This window comes from Gopherus flavomarginatus, chromosome 25 (assembly GCF_025201925.1).
Source record: "Gopherus flavomarginatus isolate rGopFla2 chromosome 25, rGopFla2.mat.asm, whole genome shotgun sequence".
In the NCBI taxonomy this organism is placed as follows: Eukaryota; Metazoa; Chordata; order Testudines; family Testudinidae; genus Gopherus; species Gopherus flavomarginatus.
This window is the reverse complement of record NC_066641.1, coordinates 12,296,043-12,320,761: the sequence shown is the minus strand read 5'-3', so window position 1 is coordinate 12,320,761 and position 24,719 is coordinate 12,296,043. Positions and strand designations below refer to the sequence as shown.

The following is a 24,719-nucleotide window of genomic DNA, read 5'->3' as shown; positions in this document are numbered from 1 at the left end:
CCGAATTCCAAACACTCTTTACCCTGGTATCCTCCATTCATCTTGCTTCACAGAGATCCCAAACTAGCCAGACCCCTGGGTGCAGGAGCCCATAACTTTGCAGAGCCATAGCTAGAGTGAGCGAACGGAGGAGTTGTATGACTCAGCAGCACTTTGTTGTCTGGCTAGCGGAGAATGTCAAGTCCAGCCAGCTGCTGGGGCAGCAGTCCAGAGCCGTGTCTCTAACCAGGGCTCCGCTAAAATAACCCAGAGGGCAGGGCTGGCATTAGACTTGCTGGGGCCCAGGGCTGAAGCTGAAGCCCAAGCAACGTGGTTTCAGGGGGGCCCCTGTGGTGCCAGGCCCTGCTTGCTACCCCCTAATGCTGGCCCTGGCTTTTGATCTACTGAATTTGCAGAAAGCCAGTTGTGGCACAGGTGGGCCGTGGACTTTTCAAAGCATTTTGGGGGGTGCTCAGAAAGAGGCTGAGAACCCCTGGTCCAGAGAATGGCTCCTTCACCTTGGTAGCATCTCCTGCCTTCCTTACACCAGGGCTGCTATAGGACGGCTGGGCTCGCTCGCCAAGGTAGGCACCAACTGGCGTATCTGCTGCCTCCTAGGTAGCTGGTGGGTGTCAGCCTGTTGCTGGAAGGAGTCGCGATAGGCCTCAGTATCATCCTCTTCTGATAGTGCTGAGACATGGCTGGGCTTTCCCAGGTGGGGGTGGGGCTGGTGCCAGCATCCTGCCTGGCATTCCAACCCCTGCTCTGTCCCCTGAGACTGGCCTAGCAGGACTTCCCCTGAAGAGCCAGCGTCCCTTCTCCCCACTCGCTCCAGGTCTTGGCACCTGCTCTGCAGGCCCAGGGCTCTGACCTCCCCTTTCCGTCCAGCAGCCATCCCAGGGCCTTGCCTTATTCCCGCCTGGTCTCCCGTGTCCTGAGTCTTAGGGGAAGCAAAATGCCCTGCCTCTGGTTTTAACCCTTAGTTTTCCTTGTTTGCTGCGTTTGTACGGGTGCTGGAGCAAATAGTTTTCAAGCCACTTTAAAATCTCCCATTGCACTGGGAGGACTTGATCCATGAGCCCCTCCCTCCTCCTGGCTTTCCACCGGAGTGCTGTACCCTAGCAAGGAGGAGGCATTTGGTGTGACGCTGTAGTTAGCAGGGTTGTAATGGAGGCTTCTCGTGGAAATTCTTGCCAAGAACAGACTGATGGCTGAGCATGCCAGGGTGTGCAACAGGTGATCGTACAGTGAAAGCAGGTGGGGTGTGAGAGTGTGAGGGAGAAACGATTGACCCTGCTGCAAAAACAGCTCCTGGCCTCAGAGCTCTGTGCCAACTTCTTACTGAAACGTCCCAGTGTGTAATTTTAGAAGTAGAAAACAAACAGCACGTCGTCCCCAGATAGCTCCCAGCCAACGCAGCACATTGTGTGCTCACTCGCTGTCCATTCACCCTCGGCGCTGTCACCAGAGCCTGGCATCTGTTTTTCACATGGAAAATGACCGGACATTCTACTGGCATCGGCCCTGCCAGCCACTTCAGCTGGGCTTGGTAACAATTTCCTGAAGGTGACCTGAAAGTGCTGTGGGTGGGAGCAGCTGCTTTGCTGCGGGGGAAGGGGAGAGTGTAGATTTGTGGGTTTCTTTTTCCTCCTCCGTTTCCGAGAATATTTCCTTTTCTGGTTATACAGGTGATGGGTTGGGATAATCTGTACATATCATGGTAATAAGGGAATGGGGGCAGATTTTCTGTCACTGTGCAGCCCCCACACCTGTCGTATGGGGATGTGAATGTGACTGACGTGTATTCTATTGCTGTTTCACTTCTTAAATCAGCCCTTTGGAGCGTGATCAGTGAATTGTATTAGACTTGGGTCAAATCGGCGATTATTGCAAATGGTGCAAACAAACCTTTGCCAGTATTGTTGTCCTGGGTTCTCTGAGAATAAAATTGTAATTAATCTAATAATCTCCATTCTCTTCATCTGTTGATTTTTTTGCCCCCAAATCTCCATCTAAAAGAAAAACCATTTGGAGTTGCCAAAAATATGAATAATGACCACTCTTTAATGCCCTCTCTGCCTCAAATCCTGAATTAAGTGGAGTACTGTCACATGGCCAGCTGAGGAGCAGGGCTGGGAGGGTCATGGCATCGAACTCCAGGCCAGGAAGCAGCCATCTCTATCCGGGGATCAGGTCCAGGAGTTACTGGGTTGAGATAGAGGGAGAATTGACTGGAAGAAGTGAGGATGAGATGGGAGCTGGAGTGGGGTTGGTGGTGCCAGCTCTCGGACCTCCCCTCGTTAACAATGGACAGACCCACTGCAGTTGGGAGCAGGGTTGGGCTTCCTACCAGGAAACCTGATTAGAGCAGGATCCCAGCCACTCTCCTGGCCCCCATCCTCTAAACCGCATGGCTGAGGGTCAGCCAGGAGACCCAGCTGCAGTCACAGATTTCGGCTTATGCTCTTTGGATAAAGCCTGGCCCATATTACTGACCTTCCCAGCATTTGGGTTGGATGGCACGGTTATGATACTCTTTAGACGAGGCAGAAAACTGTATGATCAAATCAGCAACTCCAAGGTAGGTGGACTCTGACCTGTGCTTTCCTGGGCTGAGGCTGATGAGATGTGAGGGAGCACCTGGCAGTCAGGCCATGGGGAAACTCGTGTGCCTAAGGATGCAAGAGCTGTAAATAAAAATAATGGCTTTATTGAACGCAGCTTGGGCGCTCTCTTCCAAGTTGGGGGGCTGTCACTGGGCACAGCAATGATGCAGCCAGACCTAGCTTCTGCCTCCCAGGGAAAGTTCCACCTAACCTCCCTGGTGATCAGTTAATCCCTTGAACGGGGCTTGCTGTCCTGTCCCCCGCAGTTACAGACCGTGCCGACGGGTGTGATGTCAGATCTCTGGATAGTAACGTTACACTCACTGGCCTCACGCACGAGCCTAAATCCCTCTGCGCTGCCGCTGGGGCGGGGATTGGATTTAGACTGGATGCTCCCTTGAGGCCTTGAATTCCTTCCCCGCTCCCAGCTGCATGAACTAACTAGCCCCCTAGGAGAATGGGGCCAGCCTGGCGCCATTGTGACCCAATGGCTAAAGAAGTGGTGACGTCATTACCAACCCTGCTGTTTTTATGGCACGCTCCAAGGCAGGTATTTGTGCCTGGTGACAAAGGAGCACGAGCTGGCGGGAAGCAGTAAAGAGACAGCCCGTCAGACTGACTTCCCACGGGGCTGAGGAGCTGCCACGTCCACGTTCAGTGACGTTGTGGGGCACGGAGTCAGGCCTCTGAAAGACGCTGTGGCTTTAAGCTGCCTCACCAATGTGACCTGCAGGTCCCGCGCGTGCTGCTGCAGCCCCGAGAGGAAATTAGAGAGACCACCCAAGGGTGATGTTCTTAACTCACTTCAGCACCATAAAATCCCACCCTTGGCTTCCAAATCATTTTTTACTAGAGAGGGTCAATGTGGGGTTACTGTGCCCCCCACCTTGGGGAAAGACCTATTTTTTACCCCCAAAACATTTCTTAAAGGGTTGGTTCCAAATTCAACATCCTCTATTAACCACATTGGGATTCCTTAAATATAGACTCGCATCTGCTTTGTAGGCTGTTTGTTTAACGTTTACACTTCCCCAACTCAGAGTGAATCTAGGCAGCTGTTTGCCTTGATTTTACAGCTTTTATTTTCACTGGATTCTCATGCAGTAAAACAGGCAGAGTGTGTAGCTCTCAGAGAACAGCATGGAATACGTATCTATAGCCACACAATAAATATCTAGATAAAGTGCAGTGGAAATCATGAAAACATCTTGGCATTATTAGGTTCTCTGAAAGGTTTTTTTAAACATACAGTAAAATTCTAACTGTTGGGCCTAAATTATCTGGGGTTCCTACTAAAATTCTTCAGCTGATGGGATTGGTACCAAAACTAAATTGTGCTAATTCTGAAGTTGGAATCCTGCTGAAATTCTACCTCGGCTAGGTTTTGTCTTCTCCCTCTACAGTGAAATTCCAGATTGGGTCATTTATATTCTGCCTGCCTCCTACTTCCCCTTCACTTTCAGAGGGAGTGGGAGGTGGTTTTTCATTACCTGTTCTAAACTCTTGTGGAATGTTACTGTCTGCCCTTTAGCAGCTGCTGAGTTCTGCCCCAGAGGTGGCTGCATGTCATGTAAAACGATGTGGAGAGAGAAAAACTAGTGCATTGAGCGCAGGGTCAGGAATTGGCTGAGTTCTAATCCCAGCTCTTGCTCTGTAACTTGCCCCTACTTAGTTTCTGTGACTCAGTTTCCCTGTTTATAAAACAAGGGTGGTAAGGCAGAGCTGCTTCACAGGCTGGTATGCAGATTAATTGCATGATGTAAGCAATTTGAACCTCCCGAAGTGCTGTAAAAGCACCCAGAGCCGATAGGGAGGGGCTCTAGAAATGCATGCCCCAAGTAGGATTTCACTCTGTTTGTACGGCACAAGGAGAACCTGGGTGCTACAGCAAGCCAGCCCTGCCTGATACTCCAGTAGCTGCTCAAGCCACACAGACCCAGGGGAACAGGACCTGCCATTAATAGAAGCCTAGAATTCATGAATGAAGAGACTCTCAGAGAACCAGCTAATCCACCTGCCTCCAGTTTTATTTAACCCCTTCACTGCTAAATCAGCTACCACATGCAAAGGAGAAGAGCTCTGGTGGAGGGGGTGCTAAGGAGAATCACGCAGCATCTCAGGTTATCTGCCTAGGATGGATGCATCTATTGCATTTCTAGCTACCAAGCTTCACTCTGCTGTGGGACGTGCATCTTAGCAAAGAACAAGAGGATTGCCCAGGCCTGCCTCGCTACGGGCCTCAGATCACGGCCTTCTTCTGTGCGTGGACAAAGAAGACCCCACTCACGTCATCCACGCCGATTTTCAGGCTGGGCGGCATGAGGTAGGTTCGGAAGTCGTGGATGTGGTAGCCGCTCTTGCTCAAGGCCTCCCTGACGTCGGCCTCGCTCACTGGCACCACCGAGAGCTTGGCCTCACCGGCCAGGTAGAAAGTCTCCTCCAGGGCGCCAATGAGGAGGAAGTGGCCCCCGGGCTGCAGCAAGGTGGTGACGTTATGCAGGGCTCTCTCGAAGCTCGGCCGGTCGGGGCTTACCGCCTCCAGGCAAAAGGTGGAGACCAGGGCGTCGGCTGGCTGGCACAGCTGGGAGCCCAGCGGCTCGGGCTGGTGGACGTCGATGGGCAGGATCTGCCTCAGTTTCCCTCTCAGCTTCTGCTCTTTCTCCTTCCACTGCTCTCTGTGTAAGCCAGACAAGAATGAAGCCTGGCCGTGAGAAAGGGAGCCTGGGAGTCAAGCAATGGGCAGCAGCGGTGGAGTGTACCCAAATGCACCAAGGAGGGAGAGTGGGTGTTTAGGGTGCTCCAAGGGGGATGATGGGATCAGAGGAGCCAAAGAGAAATTCAGGCCGAACTGGCCCACGGAAAAGCGCCAGATGGGCTGGGGTGAGAATTTTATGCCCACTCAAAGTGCTGTGGTGATGACACCAGATTCTGACCCGAAACTTCCCTGCGCTGTGCCCCTCCAGCCCCCCTCAGTGCTGGAATGATCAGAGCCATGGTCGGTTCCTATGGAGAGAGACCCACCCGTGGTCCAGTCTTTAGCTGAGACTCCTAGAGAGGGGGGGTTTAGCTCACACCGGCCAGGTGCCCAGCCCCTTCCCTGAGGAACCGTATAAGGGAGGCTAGACAGAGCCCTGGGCAAGCTAGAGCGGGAAAGGACTCCAGTGCTGCTGGGCAGAACAGGCCTGACTTTCTGGGGGGTAGGAGCTCAAGGCTCTGCGCAAAACCAGCCCAATTTGGCTACGTGCTTCCCAGCATCATGTCCTTGGAGTTTCCAGCCTCTGAGGCAGAGGAGCCGGGCCGTGCTGGGGAGCCTGGCGGCAGGGGAACATGGGGTTATACAGTGAGATCTAGCTGTTTCCAGCTCCAGCTTGTCCCAAACGCAGTGTGGAAGCAGCTCGGGTTCATGCCGCATGGCTGTTTTGGCACAAGGCTGTGGGCGACTCCCCTCTCTGAGTGCAGGGTGTGCCCAGCTCTGATTTCTGGGGTCACAAGGGTGTGGGTGTAGGTTTTACCTTCTCTGCACTCAGGAGATCATTTCCCCCCATCCCATCTCTCGCTGCTCCCAAGCAGGGCGGTCGCTGCCCCTGGCCCTGGGGAGGTTACCCCGTACCTTGGGGAGCGCCCTGGTTGCTTCGCAGGCTGGGAGATCAATGCAGGGACTTTGCAGTGGTGCTGCTGGGGCCTGTTCCCTACCCAGAGCTGGAGGAGTGACATTACCAGACCCACAAGTCCCACCCCACCATCACTGATACTCTCCGGTGGTTATTTGGAGCCAGCAATTTGCTTTCCCCGAGCAGATCCTACCCCCAGCTCTGCTCCAGGAGACAGGCCCTCCAGCCAGGGAGGCCTTTTCGCAGCTGGGCCGACGAGCTGTGACGGAGCAGGGAGTGGGGCGGATTGACCTGGGAATGTTGCGTGGGAGTTTTACTCGGACTGTCTGCATTGGTGATGGGGATATCAGGGGGTGACTTCACTTGAGGGACGATCCCTGAGCCCAGGATGGGGGTTGGGGCCAGGTGACACCTTTGCCCGGGAAACTGGACAAAGGCAGGGGGAGAAGCTGGGAGGAGGCTGGGGAGACGGCTGGAGGGGGATTCAGTTTGGAGCTGGCTGGGGAAACGGATGGACCTGACTGCGGGGGTCCTGTTGTCTGTATCTACAAGCTCTGGTTTGGGCTGGGTTCCAGTTGTCCAATAAACCTGTTTTACTGCCTGGCTGAGAGTCCTGGTGGATTGCAGGAAGATGTGGGGTGCAGGGCCCTGACTCCCCCACATTTCCTGACACAAGCGAGTCTTGGAAGCCAGATCCATGGTGCGAGCACTTTGTGCTTCCAATCCCCCAGTGCCACGCTGCCTGGCTGGCAGGGCAAAGCCCTGGGGGTGAGGCCAAGTGGCGGGTGAGCGGGCGTAGGACACTGGGGCTTGCTGGGCGTTAACGTTGTAACGCTGGCTCTGGGTGAGCAGAGGAGAGGGATCGACGCCCAGGGCAGTCACTGGGTGAGCTAAGCGATCGGGGTGGGGGGATGCCAGTGTGTGTGTGAACGTGTGAGACACGACTGGGCGGTGGAGCGCTCCCTGTGACACACGCTCATGCACATGCATCTGCTGGCTAACAACGCCGAGGCCACCCTGGCTCCTTTAACTCTGTGTCTCAGCAACCCCCACTCTGCCCTAGGTGCTTGTCACCCTGTTGCTAAATCTCCTCTCCCCCCTCCCCCCCGGTCCATTTCCAGCCGGCAAACAGCGAGTTTGGGATTCAAGCGACACCCTCAGGTCACACAACTATGCTGGACCACGGGGCATCAGCGAGACCGGCTGCTCCAGCCAGTCCTGCTTGAATGCCCCTCGCTCCCGCACGCAGCACCGGCAGCTCTTTCCCCGGCTCTGGTGCCACCGACCAGCCTGGTTCGCAAGCTGCCCCCTTCCACCACCCCCCAAACGCCTACCCTTTGCCCTCAATCCGGCAGACGTGTTTGATGTACGGGCTCCAGTCGAAGCTGTCAGGCTCATCCTGCACCCACCGGCGCAGCACCTCCCGGTTCACCTCCAGGTAGTCGGTGGCAATGATCTCCTCGAAGTGGTCGCAGGCACTCAGGAGCTGGTAGATGGTGGGGCCGGAGCCAACGTCGATCAGGGTGCGGCCGTAGATGTCACCTGGGAGGTGAGGGAGACCAGTACAGAGGGACGTGTGCTGAGGGGGTGTGGGTGTGAGTTTTTGGGTTACCCGCTTTGCGGTGGAGGAGGCTGTGAGAGCGGAAATGGAAGGAGAATTTCAGCCCAGGCCCAGGCCTGGTCTCCGCTGGGAAGCATTTCCCTGACAGCCATACGGGTATAGCAAACCTGCGGGGAGATGCCCTCAGCCCGGCCAAGAGTTCCTTTGGCTGGGTAACTTATACCCATTCCCCACATGAGCTGAGCATTAGCCACAAAGGCTTTTTCTGTGCTAGAAGTCACAAGACGTTGAGCCTAGCAGAGGTGAGGTGTGGGAATTGTGGCTCCTGAGTTCGCTCCCCTGAGCTGCCAGGGGACTGGAGTGTAGTGGTCAGAGTGTCAGGTTGGGTACCAGGACTGCTGGGTTCTGTTCCCAGATCTGCCACTAGTGCTGGCCTCAGTCTGTGCCTCAGTTTCCCCATCAGTAACAGAGAGGCCATGACACTCTCCTCCCTCCCAAGGCAGCTCGGAGGCTTCATCCACTGATGCCTGCAAAGCCCTTTAAAGGCTCATTTACAGCTTCTGTCTCACCCCAACACTCACCTGTGGCGAAGGCGTCGGCCAGACACCGCAGCTTCCAGGGCACCACGCAGTCCTCGGAGCTGAAGTCGGCCCGGGGGGGCATGTAGTTGTTTTGGAGGTAGGCTCTGGGGTTGAACTTCTGGTAGCTCTCCCCGACGGCCGCGATGCTGCTCATGGCTGGGAGATCAGCCGGACGACTCACGCCCGGCTGAGGCCGAGGGAGCTGCCTTTATAGCCCCTGCCCTGGATGGCTCAGGGCGTCGCAATGCGCTAATCGGCCCAATCTGATTAGGGCCCAACGTGCGGCAGGGCCTGATTAGGACCTGGTGCTCCCCGCAGGGCGGATGGAAATTGAGGCCATTTCTCTAGCTGCCCCCCTCCACCCCCTCAACCACGCCAGCCCCCCGGCCCAGCCAGGCGAGGAGGACACTGTCGTGCAGTGATTGGCTGGACATTTAGGGGAGTTAATGGAGGCTCCAGAGACATGTCAGGGGTGGGGTGGGAGATTAGTTTATCTTGCACCGGATGATCATTTGCCAAGTGTATTGAAAGGCGACTTTATTGTGGCCGTTCATCCCGGCTAACCAGGTTAGTGTCAGCGCCGGGGAGAGGGGGCTGGAGCCATGTCCTGCCGCTCCGGCGGAGCTGCCATTCCACCCCGACCAGCTCAGCCTGCTGACGGGCTCTGGGTTTTCACAGTGAACATAAAGCTTGTGAAGAGGAGAGTAAGGGAAGTGCCAGCTCCCCCCACAGCTCTGCCAGTGCCTCTCACTCCCGACCCGCAGCCCCACTGCTATTCCAGTCCTCTGCTTCCCCTATGGCTCTGCCAGTGCCCCTCACTCCTGACCTGCAGCCCCATTATTATTCCAGCCCTGTGCTCCCCCCAGAGCTCTGCCGGTGCCCTTCAATCCCGACCCACAGCCCCATTGCTATTCCAGGCCTGTGCTCCCCTCATGGCTCTGCCGGTGCCCTTCAATCCCGACCCGCAGCCCCATTGCTATTCTAGCCCTGTGCTCCCCCCATGGCTCTCCCAGTGCCCCTCAATCCCGACCCGCAGCCCCATTGCTATTCCAGCCCTGTGCTTCCCCCATGGCTCTCCCAGTGCCCCTCAGTCCCGACCCGCAGCCCCATTGCTATTCCAGCCCTGTGCTGCCCCCACGGCTCTGCCGGTGTCCCTCACTCCTGACCTGCAGGCCCATTGCTATTCCAGCCCTGTGCTCTCCCTTACAGCTCTGCTGGTGCCCCTCACTCCTGACCCGCAGCCCCCTGTTAGCCCAGCCGTGGGTCCCCCCCGACACACAGCTCTGTTGATTCCTTTCCATGTAGGCCCCTCTGGACACAGGTTGTTAATTGCTCTTTAACTGCAGGCTGGTTCTGTGACCTGCTCCACAAGGAGGCAGCAAGCTGCACCAGCTGGACCCCAGCTCTCAGCCACCGCCTGCCAGCCTGCTCAGCCCCATCCCCGTGGCTCCACCCTGGCTCCCTGGCGCTTCCCATGGCGGGGGCGAGATGGGGCTGTCCTGAGACACCAGGCGTTAGGACCATTCCCAGCACTGGTCTGGCCGGGGGAGATCCATCGCAGCCAGTGGGGCAGGGGGCTTCCCTTTGCCACCTCTCCTCCAATTTCAGCCTCTTCACTTATTTCAGCCTCCCAGGTGGGAACAAACCAACTCTCCTCCCATCCCATTCATGGCAGCTGGATCTGCTCACAGCCCCCCGGCCCCCACCTGCATGATGGGAAGGGGCTCATTGGCACAATGCAAACCAGGGCGGTAATGGAGTTAGCGGGCGGGTGGGGGGGCGGCCTCAGGGCCCTGTCAATTGTGCTTGTGAAATATCTCTGGTGCAGCTGATAACGTCAGGCCTGGAACAGGTTAGCGGCCCCAGATGCTTTCAGGCTGTTTTGGAAAAGCCGCCTCAGCTCATAAATTATGTCAGCGGAAGGCCATTAAATGGGCCCGATCCCAGCTCCCTGGTGGGGCAAACGTGTTTTGATCCGTGAGCGGCTGGCAGGCTTTTTGAGGGGGGTGGGAATTGTCACTGTCAGTGCTGGCTGCATGGGGGGCCGTCTGCTGGAGCCAGGCTGACAATCGATTCTCCAGCCCTGCCATGTGATCTTGGAGCTGGTGAAAGAACATCAACTCCACAGCCCAGGGTCCTCTGCTGACCTGCCCAGCAGGGGCTGCGTCCCCCACAGTGTGCCCAGAATGGGGGGCATCAGCCTGGTCAGTCATTGGGCTTCCCGCTGAGACCAACACTCGGAAGCCACTTACTGGCCATGAAGGATCCTGGGGCCCTTTCTGCCAGCGGAGGAGGGGCACTGACCAGATGTCCTGACTCCATTTATGTTGCTAGCCCTAGGAATGGCCATTTAACTGGGGGGGCAGGGAGAGGGAGGGAATGGAGGTGCCAGTGGGGGGAGGGCACTTAAACAGAGATTTATAGCCCCTGCCACCCAATGATCAGCTTAGAACCCAGCTCTAAGCTACTCCCCTCCCAGAGCTGGGATAGAACCCAGGAGTCCTGGCTCCCAGTCCCAGACCTCTCCTTCTCCCTCTCCCGCAACACCACTCCCCTCCCAGAGCTGGGAGTAGGACCCAGGAGTCAGGACTCCCTGCCCCCAGCCTCCACCCGGAAAGTGTGAGTCCTTCACATGCTGCCGCACCCCCTCCTCCAGGAATCCCTGGACTCAGGGCGTCTATAATTAGCCTCATCCCCTTGGCCCCGACGGGACAGCCAGACTGAGCTGCTCAGCACATTTTCACCCAGCCGGGCGAGGTTTTCACATTGCGTTTCGGGCTGGGGGAGTGTGCTGAGCGCATGGGCTCATGCAGGTGTCACTGCCCCGAGTGGGCCTGCCGAACACGGGGCAGGGAGCTCGTCGGCCAGAGGGGCCCACTAACACGGGGGTCTCCAGGGTCAGGTTTCAGGATAAGCTCATCCCCCAGACTTGGTGACCAGCAGGCCCCTGTGCTCCATGGGCTGGGGCAGCACTGAGCCCGGCCCGTCAATGAGAAACTCAGTCTGAGAACTGCCCCAGCTCTGGTTCCAGCTTCCACATGTTCTCTGGGGACACCTGGGCTCTGCCATCCAGGGGCCCCTGGCTCATTTGGGCCCCCCCAGGCATCCGGACGGCCAGCTCCGGTGGTATAACCCCTGCACAGCTCCGGGGCCGGGGGGAGACCTTTAAAAGAGCCACCACCCCTTTTCCCCAGAGCCTCGGCCTTTGCATTTGTGGGAGGGAGAGGCGTGGGCTCCAGTCAGTTACAGCGGGGCGGGGCGGGATGGACTGGAAGCCAGGACTCCTGGGTCCCATTCCCAGCTCTGGGAGGGGAGTGAGGTCTAGTGGTTAGAGCAGGGTAGGTGAGGGTATCAGAACTCCCAGCTCTTCCATTGATTCCCGCTGAGACCCAGAGTAGATCATGTCCCCTCCTGCGACAGAAATCTCCTCCCCCATTGGGCTGGGGGGTTGCAAAGGGTTAATTCACACCCCTAAAGGGTTGAGCCACCTGGTGTGGACAGTGGCCCAGGACTACACCCCTCCATAGTTGAGACCCCTGCAGTTTCCCAAAGGCACCGCGAGGGGTGGGGTACAAACATTGGCCTGGCAGGGTGAGCTCTGGGCCAGGGCTGGTTTCCAGTAAACAACCAACTCGGGTGGTGTCCGGTGACTGGAGCACTGACTAGTGACCGCGTGGGGCGGATATAGCCCCTGACGACACGGCTCGGAAATAGCAGCAGGGAAACTATATAAACCCTGGCCCAGGCGGCCAAGTACCAGGTCTCAGACACACAGCTGGACTCACACACACACACCCACAGCTGGGCTCACGCACACACACAGCCAGGCTCGCGCACACACAGCCGGACTCACGCACACGCACAGCCGGGCTTGCGCGCACATACAGCCGGACTCACGCACACACACAGCTGGGCTCACCCTCCCACCCCACCCCGGCAAGGCGTCCCACAGGGCGAGGATGTTCAGCAAGAGCGTGGTGCTGCGCAGTGCGGGGGTGCTGTCGGCGGCCGAGCTGGGCTGCCTGGTGAAGGAGGAGGACGTGGTGCGGCACGAATCCTTCACGGCCGAATGGAGGGACCTGTCACTCTCCACCAGGCCCGAGGAGCAGTGAGTGTGGGGCGCGGGCACCCTGGGCAGCGGGGCAGGGCATTGGGCTCCCCGTGGCCCCGTCCCTGGGCTGAGTTGAGCCCTGGGAGTTTCTGTGGAGGGGCAGCCGGGGGTGGGGGGCCCTGGAGCAGAGCAGGATCCCTGTCCTGGCCCCTACTCGGTGCCCAGCCAGCCTGGGGCAGAGGGGTCGCAGCCCCTGGGCACAGCGGTGCCCCTTTCCCCAATACAGCCCCAGCCCAGGCCCCTCCCCCTGCGGCTGCCCCTTTCCCCTGTCCAGGAGAGAGGCAGACCCAGCTCTGGGGCAGTGCCCCCAGCCCCCCAGCCCTGGGTACAGCGTCTGACTGGGAGCAGTGGGTAGGGGATAGGGTGGAGCAAGGCCCTCCGCTGCCCCCCCAGCTCCCTGCCCCCAGGCCTGCAGGGCACCTCCCCCATCGCGGGCATCTGTGGCGCTCAGGGCAGAAGTGGCCCCAGAGTCTCTCACTGCCCCGTGGCTCCAGGGGTTGCAGCCCCACAGCCTCAGGGGGTGGATGGGGTCCTTGGGCTTGTCTGGGCTCCCTGCTCCCAGGAGGTGATGGGGGGGCTGCAGGTGCTGCTCCCTGGGTCCCTAATGCTCCTCCCCATCCCCAGCTGCTCCCTGCGGGAGGTGGACGATCAGCACAAGGAGACGTACTGGCAGCAGCAGGAGACGCGCTTCGTGGTGCAGCGATCGCCCTGGCTCATCATGCGGCTGGGCCGGCTGGGCGAGCCCCTGGCCCGCTACCACCTGCCCTACCAGCGGGCACTGCCCCTGCCCCTCTTCGTACCAGCCGACCTGAGCGCCAAGGCCGAGCGGGGAGCCACCCCGCCCCAGCTGCGCCACTTGATGGACTTCGAGACGGCGCTGGCCGGGGGCTCCCTGCCCAACGGGCAGTGCCAGGACAAGAAGGCCGTGGCAGAGATCACCAAGGAGCTGCCCCCCGTCGTCCAGCCCAGCCGGCCCGACTTCGGCAAGGGTGACTTCCCCCGCTCCCTGTCCCGCTCCCTGTCCCAGGAGGCGCAGAGGGGCTGAGGGGCTGGGGCATGGACCTGCCCGTAGGACTCTGCATTCCCAGCTCACGGCTCCCCCTGCATGAGAAATACCCACGCTGAGCTGGGCAACGCGGGGTTACTGTAGAGGCCCATTCCTGGGCCAAAGGCATCCCGGGCGTAAGCTCAGCGAGGTTACGCCGTGGCTGCATGTGGCTTTTCGAGTTAGACTGTGAGCTCTGTGGGGCCGGGACCATGGGTTCGTACAGCACCATGCATGCTGATGGGGCTGCAAGCGGAACTCTGTCTCTTTAAGACGAGCCTTTCCGGCTGAGCTGTCAATCAGCTGTCAGCAAGGCTGTCACAGCAGTTGATGATCCAGTTGTGGAGGGGAGTGTGGGCTAGTGGTTAGAGCAGTCAGGGGCAGGGAGCCAGGACTCCTGGGTTCTAGCCCCAGCTCCAGCAGAGGAGTGTTGGCTAATAGGTAGAGAAATGGATGGAGCTGGGAGCCAGGACTCCTGGGTTCTATTCCCAGCTCCAGGAGGGGAGCATTGGGTAGAGGGAGCTGGGAGCCAGGACTCCTGGGTTCTATTCCCAGCTTCAGGAGGGGAGTGTGGGCTTGTGGTTAATGCAAGTGACTGGAGTGGAGAGCGCAGGGTCCTGGCCCTAGCCTAGGGAGGACCGGTGCTTAAGTGGAGATGAGGGCAAACCCGCGAGGTTGCAGTTGCTGGCATGGGGGGAGCACAAGGCGAGGCTCAGCCAACCGGCATTGCAGGAGAAGGATTAGTGCATGAGGGGGACGAGTGGCTCCCTGCAGGTGGCAGGACAGGGGTGACCCTAGGAGCTCATTTGCATCCTCAAGCCACTGGGCTGATATTCTGGGGCAAGGAATTCACTGTTGGCGTCCCCGTGTTGGGGCACTTGCTGTATGAGGCTGTCTGGGTAATAAAAGGAGTAAAGGCGGCACGACTCTCTCCTTCCATTCTCTGTGTTAGCCGTCCTGGCACGGGGGAGCCTGGGGGAACGGGACGGGGCCCAGGCCAGCACACAAGGTGGGGGGATGTTTGAATTGGGGGCACCAGAGCTTCCCCTGACATCCTGCTGCTGGGGGTGGGCAGAGGTGAGTCTCCCAGCTGAGAACGAAGCCGTGATGCTGACCCTGGCTATTTTCCTTGTGGGGCCTGTTCATTCACACCGCATGGCCTCTCCTAGCTCAGAGGAGGTCATGTACACCACGCAGGCAAATGCCTGAGTCGGGATGCCCTGCCTGGCTCCCTGGCACCCAGACGTAACTTCACTTGGAGAACAAGGCGGAGAGCAAATGCTTACCGCTGGCCACGGCCCCCCAGCCGGAGAGTGCATGGCCCGTGCCTCACATCGATGCCACAGTTCTTGTGCGCGAAGAAGGTGAACAGGTAAGTCTGTCACAGCTGGTGACTCCTGCTGCCATAACACCACTAACCCCCAGGGCAGCACCTTTGCTGCCAGCTGCGTGGCTACAGCACGTGCCAGGCACCCCCCCAGCAGACCGGTGACGCCTCAGGGCCTTTGGTTCCCCCGGGTACAGGCCTTTGCCAGCTGAGCTCAGGGAGACTCTGCAGGGCAGTGAGGCGAGGCCATGTGCCTACCCCAGAGAGTTTTCGGGATCAGGGCAGCCTGGCAGGCAGCTGCCCCTTCAAGACTGCCTCCCCCCCCGGCACCCAAGGGCTCCTGGGAGATAGATGGATGCCACAGCTAGGAATAGTTTGCTGCCTTTTGCGCCGGGAGGGGGTGGGGAGGGGCCGCATCACTGTCCCCGACCCCAGGCCAGGACTTGGTGTTGTCAAGTGGAAGAAAAAGGAGGTGAAAGGAAGCGGGGTGGGGTGTGTGTGTGTGTGTGTGTGTGTGTGTGTGTGTGTGAGAGAGAGAGAGAGAGAGAGAGAGAGAGAGAGTGTGAGTAAGGGGGCAGGGGTGTATTGTAGCTGCTGATGTATGTGCATGGCGGGCAGGGGCTGCACCCACGTGTGTGGGCGGGGCGGTGGGGTGCACCCAGGTTTGGGGGGTGCGCCTAGGAGCTTGGGGGGGAGAGCTCCTGCTCTGAGCAGCTGCATGACTGACCCAGCCTGCCTGGACGCAGTGGGGTGCACAGGCCCCTGCCCCCCACGCCCAGTCCATCACCGGACAGCACAGCCTGTCTGAGATGCTCCCATAGGACGCTGGGAGGGCGACTGCAGCAGGGCTGGCAGCCGGGGAGCTGGGGCCAGAAGGGCGTGGCCAGGACATGGCAAACACGGGCCAGAACAGCTAACCCAGGAGCGGGGTGGGGTGGGGGGGTGCCCTCCTGCTCCGGGCAGGGCCCCGGAGGGATTTGCCATTATTTGGTTGGGGTGGGGGCGGGCGGGGGGGGAGGGGGGAGGTGCAGCCAGTCAGCTGGGCTCTGCCCCATGTCCATCCACTCCCATCTCCCCCTGGCATGGCTCTGGCCAGGCCAGGCCACCTTCCTGTGACCTCAGGCTCCCCCACCTGCTGGACCCCTGGGTGACACGCCACCAGGGAGTGCCATGCCAGGTGCCCCCCTTGCAGAGGTTAAAGAGCCTCTGGCCAAACCTCTGGTCCTTCCCTTGCCCCCCCGCCCCCAGATCGTGGCTGTGCCAAGGACAGAACCTGTTTATGGCCTTGTTAATGTTCTGCACCCAGGCCAGGAGCAGGTGGCAGCTGCCAGGTGGCGCCGGGGCTGGGGGGGGGGGAGAAAGGGGGACATAGACACGTCCCTGCTGCACTAGTGTCCCGGCCCTGGCAGCAGGCACGTGCCTGGGCTGCTCTGCCTCTGGGACACGTGGAGCAGCCCGTGCGGGTATCACATCCAGCGCCAGCATGGGACGAAGCTTGGGGGCGGGGGGAGATGCTGCCTTTAAAAATAGCAGTGCAATGTCCCCTGCAGGCTCTGGTCCCCGGCCAAGGTCCTCTGTTTAGTGCCATCGTCTTGACAGCACCCTCCCCTCCCACCCCCGCCCGCTGGGCACGGGACCCAGCCTAGCCCGGCCCTGAAAGTGGCTTCCTGCCTGGGCTAGATTTAAGCACAGGAGGCCGTTCTGGAAGGGCCAGTCCCAATTCCCTCCTGGGGTCTCAGGTAGGAGACTCTCGGGGGACAGTGCCCGCCTCTGCCCGCCAGACCCCAGCGGGCGCAGGTCCTGTCTCAGCTGGGCCTGGCCGGATTTGCTCCCAGCCACAGCTGTACCCAGCCCATTAACCTCTTCGGCGGGCCAGTCTGAAGAGGGAGACAAGGAGCCAGTGCACCTACGCCTGCTGCTATGTGTGTGGGAGAGGGGAACAGAACATGGACATCCCCTCCCACCCCAGCCCCAGATCCTTGTCTCCTCTCAGCCCGTCCCCCCTTGGCCCCACCCAAACCGCTGCTGCCTTCAGGCTCGTGCAGCACATCCCTGGAGGCCTCACACCACCACAGCTTCTGGGCGGGGAAGCACTGAGCAGAGCTTGTGAAAAGACAGTGGGGAAACTGAGGCTGGGGTCACATATAAGAGCTGGGAGTGGAACCCAAGAGTCCTGGGTCCCAGTCCTATATTGCTACAAGTCATGGTCCTGAAACCATCTGTGCCCCTTTAATAAATGAAGCTGTACTCTCTGGCCCCCTACCTTGACCTCCTGGAACCCCAGCTATGGGCTTTCTCCCGGCTCCTGTTAACTCTTGTCCTGCCGCTCGCTGTCCTGCAGTCCCCTCCAGCCAGGCCTGAGTGCAGCGTTCCCCACTGAGATCCCAGCTGCTGGGATGGCTCCTGCATCGCAGGCAGATTGACGGGAGGGAAGCCCCCTGCTCCTTTCCTCACCCTGCCCCTTTCCAAGGAGAGGGGCCTCCGGGGGGCTCAGCCCCTCTGCTATCAGCCCAATGGCCACCTCTCTCTCCGTGCATGTCTTCATCAGCCTTTCAGCCGGAGTCAGTGGGCTGCAACGTGGGGAGCAGAGTATGGCGCTGGGCCCCTCCAGGAAGCAGGCCTGGCCACCTCGGACAGGGGGCAATTCCAGCTGTGGCCAGCACCACCGTTGGGCTAGCTCAGAGCCCATCCAGCTGTTGGGGGCAGGGTCAGTGCAGGCCACCCCCCCCCCAGCGATCGCTTGCGCATTTCAAAGGAACAGGACCAAGGCGGGACCGTGGGGTCAAGACTGGAGTTTTATTGCAGTACAAGGAAAAGTCACGTGGAGAGAAACCCCCCCCACACACACCCCAGCAGCTAGTACAACCCTCCCCCCCACCCTGGAGCCGCATCGCAGCAGCTCCCACCCCTGGCTGATTTCCCCGTGGGTCCCCCATCGCGGCCCTGCAGCCCCCAGCGCGCTCCTCCCCATCACGCTGGTGTTTCAGGGCTCCCACACCGGCAGCAGGACGTGGGTTACTTTGCCCAGTGAAAGGGCTGGGATCCCCCTTGATCTCACCCGTGGTGGCCCCTTTGCTCCATCCCTTCCTGCACTGTCCTCCGGCGGCCAGCCCCCCGTCCCCCCTGGGCAGGACCTCGCCTGGCCCTTCCTGCCCCCTCCGTCGCCACAGCTGCCTGCTCCTGATCCCCCGCACAGGGAGGGGCGTGAAATCAGGCTGGTCCCAGATCCCTCCTCCTCCAGGAGCACGGATGCAAGAACCTCACCCTCCCCTCCCCTCTGAGCACTCAAAGCACTTTCCATAGGGGATCCCCCAGCCCCAGGGGGGCAGCTCAATCACCCTGTCACAGTGAATCTGCCCCAGGCCACCTAGTGAGTCAGTGGAAGAGCTGGGCAGAGAACCCAGGAGTCCTGATGCCCCTGCTCTAAAAACCACTAGACCCCACTCTACTCCCAGCGCTGGGGACGGAATCCAGGAGTCCTGATCCCATCCTCCCCCCTGTAACGTACAGGAACACAACCCAGAGGTCCTGTCCCATGTCTACACTGCTCACCACGGGACACCAGCTTGTGGCCTTGTTTCCAAGCCTGCACTTGAGGGTCCGCACAGCAATGACAGGACGGGCTCCCCAACCGAGTCAGAGTAACGGCTGCATGGGCAAAACGGAGCCTTGGGCTTGACCCCACGTCAGCTATGGGGCTTGGTGTGCTGTGTAGACATAGGTGTTGTGTCCCAGACCCAGGAACGGGACCCAGGAGCCCCCATTCCCAGCCTTAACCAGGAGGATGTAACAGACGGGAGTGGAGACTGCTTCCCGCTTGTCGGTTCCTGCCTTGTACAAACTCTTGGGAACTAAGGAAAGCTCGGTGAGGGGCACTCGGGGTGGTGCCCTGTGCCCATGACAAGACAGTGCTCCAGCCTGGCACTTGCCGTGGGTGCCACACAGACACAGCGCTAACACAGACAGCACAAGGGGGTTGTGCCTGGGCAACCCTGGGGCTAGGTATTGTCTCCCCTCAGCCCCTCTGCGCCTCCTGGGACAGGGAGCGGGACAGGGAGCGGGGGAAGTCACCCTTGCCGAAGTCGGGCCGGCTGGGCTGGACGACGGGGGGCAGCTCCTTGGTGATCTCCGCCACGGCCTTCTTGTCCTGGCACTGCCCGTTGGGCAGGGAGCCCCCGGCCAGCGCCGTCTCGAAGTCCATCAAGTGGCGCAGCTGGGGCGGGGTGGCTCCCCGCTCGGCCTTGGCGCTCAGGTCGGCCGGCACGAAGAGGGGCAGGGGCAGCGCCCGCTGGTAGGGCAGGTGGTAGCGGGCCAGGGGCTCGCCCAGCCGGCCCAGCCGCATGATGAGCCAGGGCGATCTCTGCACCACGAAGCGCGTCTCCTGCTGCTGCCAGTACGTCTCCTTGTGCTGATCGTCCACCTCCCGCAGGGAGCAGCTGGGGATGGGGAGGAGCATTAGGGACCCAGGGAGCAGCACCTGCAGCCCCCCCATCACCTCCTGGGAGCAGGGAGCCCAGACAAGCCCAAGGACCCCATCCACCCCCTGAGGCTGTGGGGCTGCGACCCCTGGAGCCACGGGGCAGCGAGAGACTCTCGGGCCACTTCTGCCCTGAGCGCCACAGATGCCCGCGATGAGGGAGGTGCCCTGCAGGCCTGGGGGCAGGGAGCTGGGGGGGGCAGCCAGGGCCTTGCTCCACCCCATCCCCCACCCACTGCTCCCAGTCAGACGCTGTACCCAGGGCTGGGGGGCTGGGGGCACTGCCCCAGAGCTGGGTCTGCCTCTCTCCTGGACAGGGGAAAGGGGCAGCCGCAGGGGGAGGGGCCTGGGCTGGGGCTGTATTGGGGAAGGGGCACCGCTGTGCCCAGGAGCTGCGACCCCTCTGCCCGAGGCTGGCTGGGCACCGAGTAGGGGCCAGGACAGGGATCCTGCTCTGCTCCAGGGCCCCCCACCCCCGGCTGCCCCTCTACAGAAACTCCCAGGGCTCAACTCAGCCCAGGGACGGGGCCACGGGGAGCCCAATGCCCTGCCCCGCTGCCCAGGGTGCCCGTGCCCCACACTCACTGCTCCTCGGGCCTGGTGGAGAGCGACAGGTCCCTCCATTCGGCCATGAAGGATTCGTGCCGCACCACGTCCTCCTCCTTCACCAGGCAGCCCAGCTCGGCCGCCGACAGCACCCCCGCACTGCGCAGCACCACGCTCTTGCTGAACATCCTCACCCTGTGGGACGCCTTGCCGGGGTGGGGTGGGAGGGTGAGCCCGGCTGTGTGTGTGTGAGCCCCGGTTGTGTGTGTGTGAGCCCGGTTGTGTGTGTGTGAGCCCTGGGTACTTGGCAGCCTCGCCTGGGCCAGAGTTTAAATAGCCTTTCCAGTGCTATTTTGGGAGGTGTTGCTGGCACTGTGTGGATGTGCACATGCTGCACAGTCATGCCCAGACGTACGTGTGTGTGTGTGTGTGTGTGTGTGTGTGTGTGTGTGTGTGTGTGGCCAGCCATTGGATGTATAGAAGTAATACTCCCAGGGCCAATGCTCCAAGCTGAGATTAACAAAGCGCATAGCTGGGGGTTGGGGTGGCATTGCCCCCCTGGAAATCATGCCCCCTGGTTTCTTACTCCAAGTTTGCTCAGGTGAGTGATCGCAGGCCTATGCCTATGGAGCCGTCACAGTTCCAGCAGCCGAGCGCTGGTCCTGACCGCGTTTCAGCGAGTGATGCTGGCGGCTGCAGGACGCTGCTGCTCCAGCAGGACTCAGAGAGGGGCGACCCTGGGAAGCGGGTGGCTGATGAAGCAGCCAAGTGGGGACTCCGGGCTCTGTGCTGTGAGCAGCCCCTGCCCTCTGGCACGGAGGGGAGCAGGGACCGTTCCCTCTGGCCGCAGAGCGAGGAGGTCACTGCTCCTGGGGCACGCAGGAGCCAACCAATACGGGAACAGTCCCCTGGAGCCCAGACCATACTTAGCTGCCTGTCCTGTGACTGTCATGCTACTGCAGAGTCCCAGGGGACTCCTGGAGTGCGGGAGCCAGGGCTGGGCGTAACACCTCGCCCAGAGACTGTGGGCTGGGGAACCGTTTCTACACGGCTTTGCTTTCCTTCACCCTAGTCAACCGCCTCTGGAGTGGAGATCAAACCTCTTGTGCTGGGAGTCGGGGCAGGGATGCAGCCTCATGGCCTGGCCGAAAGACCTTTGGCCTTGTGGGGAAGGAATCCCAACCCTACAAACCCCCCATGAGGGCTGCCTGCACAACCAGCTCTGAATTCCCCCCCGGGGACGAGAAGACCCATCCCTCCCCTGCCCTCAGCAAGGCAGTAGGACCAGCCACTCAGCAGAGCAAGAAATTCAAATCTGCCACCCACTGCCAGAGCTCTGGTGATGGCCGGGCCCATGGGAATCCAGGTTGCCTTCTTCCCAAATTCCCCAAAAGACCTGAAGCTTGGCCACCAGCACGTTGCATAGACTCTGCAGCTTATCTGCCCTACTAACGCTACGACACCCTACCCCAGGGCAACACCAAGTGGCCCAATGGACGCAGGCCCCTCATAGGAGCAGACCAGGGGCTACGAATAGTTCTCAAAATGGACACATGTCATGTGTCCTTCTCATAAAAAGATTTGACCAAGCTCCCCAGCCACTTACGATAATGCTGAACACAGGGAGGTGAGAGACATGAAAGACTCGTTGATGTCGTCGGATCTTGGAACTCACAAAACAGCTCAACCGAAAAAGGATTTTCCTCAGTCCAATCTCGGCGAGGCGCTGTGTTGCTTTAGGGAGAAGTGGCCCATGAACCCAGCCCAGGTTGGAAGATGCCGGTAAGGCCTTTTGTTTGCCTGCTCCATTGGGTGCATGCCCTGACAACGCTGGTGGAATGGGAGCTGGCACGGTTTTTATCACATCTGGCTATTGCAATTGGAAAAATGCACTTTCGCGAGGCAAAGGTTTCATCAAACCTGAAAGCTGCTTAGCCCCCTTGGATGCAATGGCTGATTGAATTGAAGCAAGGAAAAGGGAAGCTACAGGTAATGCTAAGTCGACATTTGTGTGACACCCCACAGGGAGAGCAAAGAAACTCAAAGAATATGCAGTTGAATCAACTGATTGTATTTTGTGTACAACGTTATTGTGTAATAAATAGATGTTGAGCAGGATTTCTTATGAAAGCTTGGACTGCTCTAAACCTGAGGGTCATTATAAGCTCTGGCTACACACCGTGGTTATGAATTGATGTAGCTGTGTATCTACAACTGCTCATAATTTGTGCTGCTAAGCTCCACTAGGACAGGGAGGAGAAGCAATCAGGGACGGTGAGGGACTGGCTTCCCAATGGGCAACGTCTAGCTCCAAGTAGCATTGTACAACCTAGGAACAGACACTGGTGAACCACTAAAGTTACTGGGAAAACACTGAAACAACTTGAAAGTGAAAAGAAAACCCTAATGTCGGGAAACTAAGAAAGGAGGAATTTTTAAACTATGAATCACCAGGCCCAGAGGACAAAACACCAAACCAGACTTTTGAAAACTGGCCCTTCCTCAGCACCTACAAACATTCAATCCTCGTGCTTGAGGAAAGCTCCACAACTTGATTGCAAGATCCAGCATACAAAAAAATGCGATTTTCTTATTTCAGTGTGTTCATTTGCTCGAGAACATTCCATAATTGTGAATTTGATTTTTATATTTATTTGATCACAACTTCCTTTTTCAGGTGCCGCAATGGCTGCTTTGGTGTCACCCTCACAAGTGGAAAGAAATGGGTAGTATTTAAAAACCTTGGCAGAAGTTCTGCAGTTTGCGGTGATAGATCTTACTCCGAACAATTCATCAGGAATTGTCATCAACTTACTTAAGTTTATTGCAGGACACGATCCAGACAGCAAGGATGAGCGGCAAACCATTCCGAACAATGCAAAGTGCACTGCTGCTGACATTCAGACTGATAGCATTGATATTATGAAGATGGTTTTGAAAGATATTATTGAAGATACACCTTTACCCCGATATAACACGACCTGATATAACACGAATTTGGCTATAACGTGGTAAAGCAGTGCTCCGGGGTGGTGGGCTGCACACTCTGGCAGATCAAAGCAAGTTTGATATAATGCGGTTTCACCTATAACGCGGTAAGATTTTTGGCTCCCGAGGACAGCATTATATCAGGGTAGAGGTGTATTCAGAAAAAGAGATATGTCAAGTTGTTCTGCTTAAAATATGACATGACAAGGAATGCTGTGAATGTAGAAAATGTATCCACGGTTTGATGCTACTCTGTTGGTGGCAAAGTCCTTGTTGGAGTAGCCCAAGTGCATGGCCTCGCTGCTGAAGCTATTATGCAACACATTTTGAAAGACCTCCATGAACTGGGTCTTGACCCTAAAAACACTTGATGTTCTTGCTTTGATGGCGCCAACCTTATGTCAGGCAGTGCACAAAATGCCTTGATATGAGAAATTAAACAAGCAAATACCTGACACGCACTGCTTGAATCACTGATTACATCTGGTGCTGACTCCCGTGTGAGAAAAACTCAGCAGTGCCAGCTCTGTTCTCAAATTGCTCGACTCTAGCTGAATTTTTTAGCAGGCATGACGGGAGTGTGCCATACAAAGCCAGCACCTGCAAAGACTCACAGAAACAAGATGTCAAGTATCAGAGGGGTAGCCGTGTTAGTCTGGATCTGTAAAAGCAGCAAATACATGCATCCGACGAAGTGGGTATTCACCCACGAAAGCTCATGCTCCAAAACGTCTGCTAGTCTATAAGGTGCCACAGGATTCTTTGCTGCTTTTACAGAAACAAGATGGCTTGGAAATAATCCCCAATAATTTGGAAGCAATTCAGAGTATTCTGTCAGACTTTGTGGATGGTTCTGGTGACTTGTCCATTGAAGCAAGAGGGCTGTTGGATGTTTCAGAATCATCCAAATGCTTGTTCTGAGCTGAGCTTAAAAGAATGGTTTTGAGAGTTTGCTCCTGTGCACAATGACCTTTGAAAGGAACAAATGTACCTTGTGAAAGGAGTTGAATTGATCACCCTTGCCCGTGAAGCACTTCAACAAACAAGAGAGCTGGTTGACGGGTTTTTCCTCAGCGATTTCATCCATCTGTTTTGACAGCTGAACGTGATGAGGAAACAGCATTAAGATGTGCCACCAAAAGGGCTAAGATTTCATAGGCGCTGACCACTTACCAGGATGTTAAAGTGTCGGTGGTGCCAGATGCACCATGAACTGATTGATGAACACAGGGGTGAATTGCAAAGGAGATTTTCTGAGAAGCTCCGAGTCACACAAAACCTTGTCGGCAATGTATTCTACTCCACCGGCGCTCCAGACTCCCTGAGATTGGAATCTCTGTGTGCTTTGACTGACCTGCCTGGATTAGAGACTGAGCAGGTGAAGATGGAAATGGCTGTACTTAAAGCAGGGGTGGAGCCACGGCCCACCCACTTAGCATCCAGGCCACCCAAATCTGAGCAGGGGTATGGTGCTGCCACAGCGGCCCGGAGCACCTAGGACGGAGCTCTGTGCCCGCCCCCCAGAAAGCTACGCGCTGGCAGCTCTGCCTTGCCATGTTCTGAGCCGCCCCATGCGTGGGCCAAGCTGGGGGCACCAGGGCTAGGAACAGGGCGTGGCGTCAGGGGAAAAGCTGAGCTGGCACAGTCATTGACCAGCCACCCGAAATGCCCACCCAAATTTCCTTGGTACGCCACTGACTGAAAGCCCTGCGAGGGAAGAGACAGCGCAAGGAACATGAAGCTGTTTCAGGTGCTGCCAAGGAATTAAAGGAGGCGTTCGTTCATACATAGTTCTGAAATGTCTACAGGGATCTTGTCTGGAGCAGCGTCTGCAAGGTGTGAGAATTCCTTTCCACACCAAAGGACAAGCATGACCCAGGACAGAGA

The 24,719-nt window shown here is 58.2% G+C and overlaps 3 protein-coding genes across 3 annotated transcripts; 1 reads left to right on the top strand and 2 right to left on the bottom strand.

Moving 5' to 3' along the window:
• Nucleotides 1–3,091: 3,091 nt before the first annotated feature.
• On the bottom strand, nt 3,092–8,492 carry PNMT (phenylethanolamine N-methyltransferase). Its single transcript, XM_050935267.1, has 3 exons — nt 8,339–8,492; nt 7,531–7,738; nt 3,092–5,260 (listed from the first exon to the last, which is right to left on the bottom strand). Exons 1-3 carry the CDS (start codon nt 8,490–8,492, stop codon nt 4,825–4,827), a joined length of 798 nt encoding a protein of 265 aa, XP_050791224.1. The 3' UTR covers nt 3,092–4,824.
• Nucleotides 8,493–12,099: 3,607 nt separating this feature from the next.
• Nucleotides 12,100–14,415, top strand: LOC127040728 (telethonin-like). Its single transcript, XM_050935269.1, has 2 exons — nt 12,100–12,446; nt 13,074–14,415. The coding sequence occupies exons 1-2, from the start codon at nt 12,298–12,300 to the stop codon at nt 13,492–13,494; spliced, it is 570 nt and encodes a 189-aa protein (XP_050791226.1). The 5' UTR covers nt 12,100–12,297; the 3' UTR covers nt 13,495–14,415.
• A 3,296-nt stretch (nt 14,416–17,711) lies between these two features.
• Nucleotides 17,712–20,097, bottom strand: TCAP (titin-cap). Its single transcript, XM_050935268.1, has 2 exons — nt 19,884–20,097; nt 17,712–19,257 (listed from the first exon to the last, which is right to left on the bottom strand). Exons 1-2 carry the CDS (start codon nt 20,030–20,032, stop codon nt 18,837–18,839), a joined length of 570 nt encoding a protein of 189 aa, XP_050791225.1. The 5' UTR covers nt 20,033–20,097; the 3' UTR covers nt 17,712–18,836.
• Nucleotides 20,098–24,719: the final 4,622 nt, after the last annotated feature.

Bases quoted from the DNA above. Each gene is read 5' to 3' on its own strand.
- PNMT (XM_050935267.1), bottom strand. From the start codon at position 8,492: ATGAGCAGCATCGCGGCCGTCGGGGAGAGCTACCAGAAGTTCAACCCC. The intron at 7,739-8,338 runs GTGAGTGTTGGG...CTCACCTCCCAG, and splicing joins GGCCGACGCCTTCGCCACAG to GTGACATCTACGGCCGCACC. The intron at 5,261-7,530 runs GTAGGCGTTTGG...TGGCTTACACAG, and splicing joins TGCCGGATTGAGGGCAAAGG to AGAGCAGTGGAAGGAGAAAG.
- LOC127040728 (XM_050935269.1), top strand. From the start codon at position 12,298: ATGTTCAGCAAGAGCGTGGTGCTGCGCAGTGCGGGGGTGCTGTCGGCG. The intron at 12,447-13,073 runs GTGAGTGTGGGG...CCCCATCCCCAG, and splicing joins TCCACCAGGCCCGAGGAGCA to CTGCTCCCTGCGGGAGGTGG.
- TCAP (XM_050935268.1), bottom strand. From the start codon at position 20,032: ATGTTCAGCAAGAGCGTGGTGCTGCGCAGTGCGGGGGTGCTGTCGGCG. The intron at 19,258-19,883 runs GTGAGTGTGGGG...CCCCATCCCCAG, and splicing joins TCCACCAGGCCCGAGGAGCA to CTGCTCCCTGCGGGAGGTGG.